Source organism: Scatophagus argus, chromosome 6, assembly GCF_020382885.2.
Source record: "Scatophagus argus isolate fScaArg1 chromosome 6, fScaArg1.pri, whole genome shotgun sequence".
Classification (NCBI taxonomy): Eukaryota; Metazoa; Chordata; class Actinopteri; family Scatophagidae; genus Scatophagus; species Scatophagus argus.
In genome coordinates, this window is record NC_058498.1 from 1,192,055 (window position 1) to 1,198,929 (window position 6,875).

The window sequence follows — 6,875 nt, forward strand, 5'->3', positions numbered from 1 at the left end:
GTGATTATTGAAAGGTCATTAAAAATAAATCACTGCTTCATAAGTTGCAACGAATCACTTTTTATTTTTATTTTTCTGTATTCTCACAGAAACATTTGTGCATCACAGATGAAAGTAATCAGTTTTATAACAAACATTTATGTCAAACATCGCAATGAACAAGAAATTTAATACAAGAATAAAACTAATAAAAGCACCAAAAGTTCCTTTAACATTAAAGAAACTGAATCTGGTTACTGATTCTTCTGCTGAGAACTTCCGGCAGAACTTCCGGTGAAACACACGAACATCAAACGCGCCACATGTCCACTAATTCATTAAGAATAACTACACCGATAAATGTGAATATCACATGAACTCTTGTGCTCCTCCGCTGGGTCCCGCTTTAAAGGGCCATACCGCTGTTTTGTAAGCTTTGCATTAACATGTTTGACTCGTCCTGCTGGTCCTCGGGATCCAGCCCATCTGGCCAGCTGTAGCTGGAGGCCAGGTGGAGGTTCTGCAGAGGTCCTCCACAGTCCTGCTCCTCCATCAGGCTGTCTGAGTGCCCATCCACTGAGCCCTCACAGCTGGAGCCGGGAGACAGCGCCCCCTGCAGCCCGTCCTCCTGCTCAAGGCTCCCCGCTCGGGCCCGGGGGCCTGCTGGGTGGTCCTGGTCCATCACCAGCCGGTCCAGAAAGTTGATGTACTTGAGGGCGAGGCGCAGGATCTCGTTCTTGCTGAGCTTCCGGTCGGGTGGGTGTGTGGGGATGAGCCGCCGCAGCTCAGCGAACGCTCCGTTTACGTTCTGCTGCCGCCAGCGCTCCCGGCTGTTGGTGGAGACCCGACGGACCGTCCGCTGACGAGAACCTGAGGAGGGAGGAGAGAGGAGGAGGAGGAGGAGGGTCAGCTGGAGTCAGGGAGACCACACCTGAGGACACCTGGCTGTCATGCAGGAAAGCACGAAGAAGAAAAGAGCAGACAGGAAATGCAAATAAACTTTGTGTAGAAGACTGATGAAGACTGCTTCAATCAGTGTTTTCCCCTATGGAGTCTGGCCTGCGCCACCTCAGCGTGATGAGTCACGTGTTTAACTGGCAACCCAATGGGCTTATTCAGACACGCTGACACGTCTGTTTGAATGCTCCGTTCACGTGTTGTGTGGGTTTAAACGCGTCTTACCGGCACTGAGGTTCATCTCGTCTGGAGTCGCTCTTTGTTTCATGGAGACGCATCGGTGTGGTCCTCTGCAGGCAGACAGACAGGCAGACAGACAGACAGGTCAGTTAGTGAACAGTGTTGTGTTTTTCCTGTACAATCGTGTCACTTGAACGTATCAGCAGCTGATTCTGTGCACCCAGTAGTCCTCTTTACGGCCTCTGAGTTCTGTGTCGCCACACTTCATGGTCAACATGTGGCTTACGTTAAAACGAGACAAACCACAGCAGCGTAGCGCGCGCGTTCAGTTTACGTGAACAGTGTCAATGTTATTGATCAGTTAATAAGATCTGACAAACAGCTGCCGTGTCTTTAAAGGGTCGTCAGTTCAGTCTGCTGCGCGGACGATCAGCTGAAAGTCAAACACGTCACGTCAGACGGTCCTCACCTGTTCCAGGTGCTCAGGCGACGCGCGGCCTCGTGCAGCATCTCTCGTGCAGGACTCAGCTGGCGGCTCCGGGGCAGCAGACACTCGGGGATCCTGGACCTGGACCTCACTGTCCTCTCCGCGTCCCGCTGCCTCTTTTATACCGAGCCGCGAGTCGTGACGCGTCGTTTCCATGGAGACCCCGTTAACAATGACCGTCCCATTAAACTCAGACAGAAAGAGGGTCCCAGGAAGCAGCACCCCTGGGATCTGCACCTCCCCCGCCGCAGGAGTCGTGTTTTCCGGCGTCTCCTTCTCCTCCGTCACGACCCCGGGGGGGGGTCTGCACCCCCCTTCGCCCAACCACCACCTTCAGACCGTCCCAGGACTCCTCAGCTGAGATGGACACGATGGACTTGATATGACCTCACATCTCATAAGTCCAACAGGCGTCTGACATGTTTCCATGGCAACAAGAATCGAAGTGAGACTGAAGTGTACTCATCCTGTGTGTAGTCTTCTACACCCAGCAGGACACACACACACACTGACAGAATGCACGCTCTCATGCACAGAAACCCTGTCAGCTGGACTCGGTGGTCCACTTCGTGTCAGCTCAGGGATCCTCGATCCTCCTTCTGTGGTTACCACACGTGTGCGCGTGTGAAGGCAGCATGCTGTAAGTGTCCCCGCTGACTGAAGGTGGCGCTCTGACCTCACACCGAACCCGGAGTCTGGATCGTCCTTTTCACTGGCCTGCGTGTGACGTTTCACCTTACGGCTGGTTGATCCTACGTTGTATGAATGTTATGAATCCGCAGAGCAGCTCGAGCTCTCAGAGAAACTCAGTGAAGTAAAAGTACAAGACTTGCCTTGGAGATGTAGCATCGAATGGAAACACTCAAGTAAAAGTACTTTGAAGTACTTGATTAAAAGGACTACAGTTTCCCACCACTGGTGTTCAAAGAGAGCTGAATAACTCACTGATCTCAGATCAGATAAACCAGCCAAGACAGGTGGGAACTGAGGATGAAGCCTCATCTCACACACACACGCACACACACACACACACACACTCAGCTCTCTAATTGAAACACGCCCCTTCTCTCCTCAGGGACCTGTTGCTGTTGTCATCGTCTCTCTCTTGGGGCCGTCTGATTGGCTGAGATGTTTATCAGTCATCAGCTCCACGCCCACTCATCATTGGCTTGTTACAGTGACAGGCCACGCCCCCTCCTGACCTCATAACCCTCCTATTAGTGCTGATGTGTGATATCTGTGATCCTGACAGACCACACTGTGGGAAAACAGCCTGCCGACGCTCACACAGGATGAGGAAGAGGATGAAGATGAGTTATCACTGAGGGTCACGTGATGATCGATCGGCTCAGGAGCCTTTAATCAGACGTGAGGCCCACCTGCATGTTTCTGGTGTCGTTTCAACGGGAAGAAGCGAGGAAGAAGAATCCGTCGTACACAAAAGCGTTTCTGAGACGCAGCAGAGTCCACCTTACAACCACAACTCAGTGGAACATGTTGAGACTGTCTGGTTTTCATGCAGCCACGTTACTAACAAAGAGAAGCATCCAGTCACGAAGGCAGCGACAAGTCAAGGCTCCACAGCGTCAGAGGCATCAAACAGGACCCTTTTTATTATTCATTTATTTTCTCTTTTCTTTTTTCTTACAAATGACCTCAAAACTCTGAACTGTTGTGAAAGTGACTGAAGCTTCGATGGTTCGTGGCAGAGAAGTTGGGCGGCGCAGCAGCAGACATGTCAAACAAAACACTCAACGTAACAAATACAGAAGTCGTCTCCTGGCAAAAATAAGATACGTTTCAGATAATAAATTATGAACTCAAATTTACTGTTTTACTGTTTCTCATGTTTAGTTTTTTTCTAGAAAAGTCCTGCGATGTGAGGAGCAAATGACGGCAGCATAAAACAACTTTTTACCAAATGAAAAGAGCACATCGTGATGCTGAACAGGGCCGGATCCACCCGTCAGAGGGTCCAAGCCCCCCCGACCCCCCTCTGTCTTGTGCTCCGTGCACGTGACTTTTAAGGCGATTAAATTCTGCTTTGTTTTATCGTGAAAGTGATGACTTTTCACTCGGCCGCCGGGATTCGGGAACACGAGGGCTCTGCGGATCGGCGCTGCGTGGAGCCAGACTCTCTGCTGCAGCTTTCTCAGCTGCTCTGGAGTCAGTTTGCAGTAGTTTAAGCACACAGTTGGCACAGAGAAGCTCAGAATGCAAATAAAACGAGAAAAAAGAAAACTGAGAAAACCACTCTTTGAAGCCGAACAGAGAAGGAAAATTTGGCCTTGTGGTTCTCCGCAAACAGTCAACGTTACAACACAGATTAACTGAATACCAACTTTAAAAAGTCATGATTATCCTGCTCGAGTTCCTCAAGCAGCTTTGGCATTTGTCTTCAGTGACCGTTTGGTCCATGTTTTCCTCCAGCAGCTGTCACTGGTCAGTCCTCTCTCTCTCTCCGATCCATAATCAATATCAGCTGACGTCCCACGGTAAACACATGACTCGTCTGATCCATCAGAAGGCAAAGACCGGACTCATCTGAACAGAGACACAGACAACACTGATCAGGTCAATCAGCAGATCAATAGTTCCAACAGATACAACAGGAGAACAAAGTCCAGGATGCTGACTGTGGGTCGGTTAAAAGAACGCTCAGGTCTTTACCTTCCCATCAACCTCACCTGGTCGTTTTGCAAATCACGAGTTCCTCATCCCGGCTGATCAGCAGGATGTTCGCAGTTAAACGCAGCAGAATGTCCCTTTAACCCTCAGAAACCAGTGAGGGGTTTCCTTTCCAGTGGTCATCATTATTTTAAAACTGCTTTGATGTTAACGTAAAGTTATTCTTTCCTGTTATTCTTCTAGTTAGCTGCAAGTCGACTGGCTGATTGGCCGTCAGCGGCTCGAGTCAGGGGCTCGAGTCAGCGGCTCGAGTCAGGGGCTCGAGTCAGGGGCTCGAGTCAGCGGCTCGAGTCAGGGGCTCGAGTCAGGGGCTCGAGTCAGCGGCTCGAGTCAGCGGCTCGAGTCAGGGGTTCGAGTCAGGGGCTCGAGTCAGCGGCTCGAGTCAGGGGCTCGAGTCAGGGGCTCGAGTCAGCGGCTCGAGTCAGCGGCTCGAGTCAGCGGCTCGAGTCAGGGGCTCGAGTCAGCGGCTCGAGTCAGCGGCGTAGCATCACTGGATTACTTTGACACTGAAGGAAACTTGAAAACATGACGGTTCTCTGGCAGGTTCTGAATGGTTTTTGTTTGTTTGAATGGCTTCTCAGTGGGCGTATGGACGTTTATTCTCAGGTTGGAGTTCAGATCTGAACTTTGTCATGCAAACTGCAGAAATCGGATGCTGAAGTGATTTGTAGCATCTGTGTGCTGCCTCGCAGTTTGAAAACCTCAGCTCAAACTCACAACGAGAAGGAGCAGAAAATATTGTTATGTATGTTGTTGTCTGTTGACCTCTGACCTGCGGAGGCTGCGAGCTTCATACAGCGTGTCGTCCTCGTCGCTCTCCACCGCATCCATCTCCACCGAGTCGTCGTAGTTTGACAGCAGGCCGTACTTCTTCCTCTGTCCAGGCTTCTTCAGCCTGCCAACAGGACACAACAGGAGAAGGTTAACAGTAATATCACCAGCTCTAATCCACACTGTTACTGTCTGTATGTACGTATGAATATTATGAAAAGTCATTTTGTCTGGTGGATCAGATGCATACTGAACTCAAGGGTTGCTCCAGCAGTTTCGGAAACACCTGGATAGTTTACAGAGTATGTACAACTGCTGGTAAGAGACTAAATGATGAGATTTATGAATGAAGTTTGGTGTGAATGACAGGAGGTGGGGCTGTTATGATAGTATGGCTAGTAGTATGGATAGTATTTGAAAAACATGACACACATTTTACACAGTGTGCGCTGTTACCAATAGGAGCGAAGGAATTAAATTGCAGGATTTTAAATGGAGTTTGGCTTGATATCTGTCCACATGCAGGAGAAAGGCCAGTAGGAAAGGCTGTTAGTGAGGTAACAGGTGTAGTCATCGCAGGCAGAAACCTACTGTATAACTACAAAACAAATGACAGCTCAGATGCACGGCTGTGCTGTACTACTACTAGACGTTTGTTGGAGTTAATAGATGAACCATTTTAAAAGATATTCTGTTTGATACATGACATACGCGCCGAATTAAAGAGAGGCCTCTGCAATTATACATCGTGCCATAGTTCACCTTTTAAAACATATACAGATCTGCAGATGGTCGAGGAAGTGTGAAATTGGCACATTTGTGAAAGATGTTTGGTATGACGTCATGGAATCTATTCTTTTTTTTATTATTAATAATCAGCTACAGAAACATCCTAGTTTTGTAGTTTCGTACCGACTTAATCCACGCTGTAATAAAAACGTCATCTCTTTAGCAACTTTACATCCGGCTAGTCCCGCGTCGAAGCACACAGCTTACACCAAACTCCATCCATAAATCCAGCGATTTAACCAACACCAGCAGTTCCACATACTCTAAAAGATGGTGATTCGTTTGTTTTTCTAAAGTTGAAGGAACCTGTTTTCAGGTCTTGTCTGTTATGAGGATTCTTTGAATCATTTTTCACATCTTGGACAATAAAATATATCGTAGAAAGATAATAAAGCCGAGGTGTAAAGAGTTGTTCTCACCGCACAGCTCGGATGACGAAGTAGAGAACTCCGATCATGGTGATGGCGATCAGGACGTACAGGGCCCTCTGGATCATCCAGCTGTCCCCAATGAAGCCGTCACTCGGTCCTCCGTGACCCTTACCGCCGCTGTGTGTGGAGTTCACCCCGCTGGAGTTCGTCGTCGCGGCTCTGGGCGCCGCGGTGCCGCCGGTGGCCGTTTGGTTCCCACCCACCGACCCGGACACGAGCGCCCAACAGATCGGAACGAAAACCACCGAGAGAACTCTGTAACAAGTCATGCTAACACCCGGAACACCCGCGACGAAACAAAACGAAGAAACTATGGCGCGAGAGGTAAAGTTTTTCACAGGAACCAAAGCGAGTCCGGGGTTTTCCGGGTACACGTCGCGTGAATTCCGCCTCTTGCTTTGTTGATGTAAAGTAAATATAAACTAGGAAGTTCGCGTACTGCCAACGTCACGTGCTTTGGGAGAAATTCTCCCTCAGTTTGACTTGTAGACAGCTGATCCACACCTGCAAGATTAAACCAAGGGTTTCGAGGGTCAAGAGACAATACCGCGCAAAACTACCTGTCATTTTGCTCTCATTTCGTTAAAAATGGA

General features: G+C 49.1%; 2 protein-coding genes and 1 long non-coding RNA gene across 3 annotated transcripts; 1 reads left to right on the forward strand and 2 right to left on the reverse strand.

The window, feature by feature from the left end:
- Nucleotides 1-40: 40 nt before the first annotated feature.
- On the reverse strand, nt 41-2,646 carry LOC124061018 (T-cell acute lymphocytic leukemia protein 1 homolog). The gene is made up of 3 exons (XM_046392513.1): nt 1,586-2,646; nt 1,162-1,226; nt 41-849 (listed from the first exon to the last, which is right to left on the reverse strand). Exons 1-3 carry the CDS (start codon nt 1,624-1,626, stop codon nt 386-388), a joined length of 570 nt encoding a protein of 189 aa, XP_046248469.1. The 5' UTR covers nt 1,627-2,646; the 3' UTR covers nt 41-385.
- LOC124061021 lies at nt 752-3,058 on the forward strand. Its single transcript, XR_006843667.1, has 3 exons — nt 752-1,260; nt 2,577-2,580; nt 2,679-3,058. It is a non-coding gene; the product is annotated as an uncharacterized LOC124061021 (long non-coding RNA).
- Nucleotides 3,059-3,208: 150 nt separating this feature from the next.
- Nucleotides 3,209-6,706, reverse strand: fam174c (family with sequence similarity 174 member C). Its single transcript, XM_046392514.1, has 3 exons — nt 6,271-6,706; nt 5,064-5,186; nt 3,209-4,147 (listed from the first exon to the last, which is right to left on the reverse strand). Exons 1-3 carry the CDS (start codon nt 6,549-6,551, stop codon nt 4,144-4,146), a joined length of 408 nt encoding a protein of 135 aa, XP_046248470.1. The 5' UTR covers nt 6,552-6,706; the 3' UTR covers nt 3,209-4,143.
- Nucleotides 6,707-6,875: the final 169 nt, after the last annotated feature.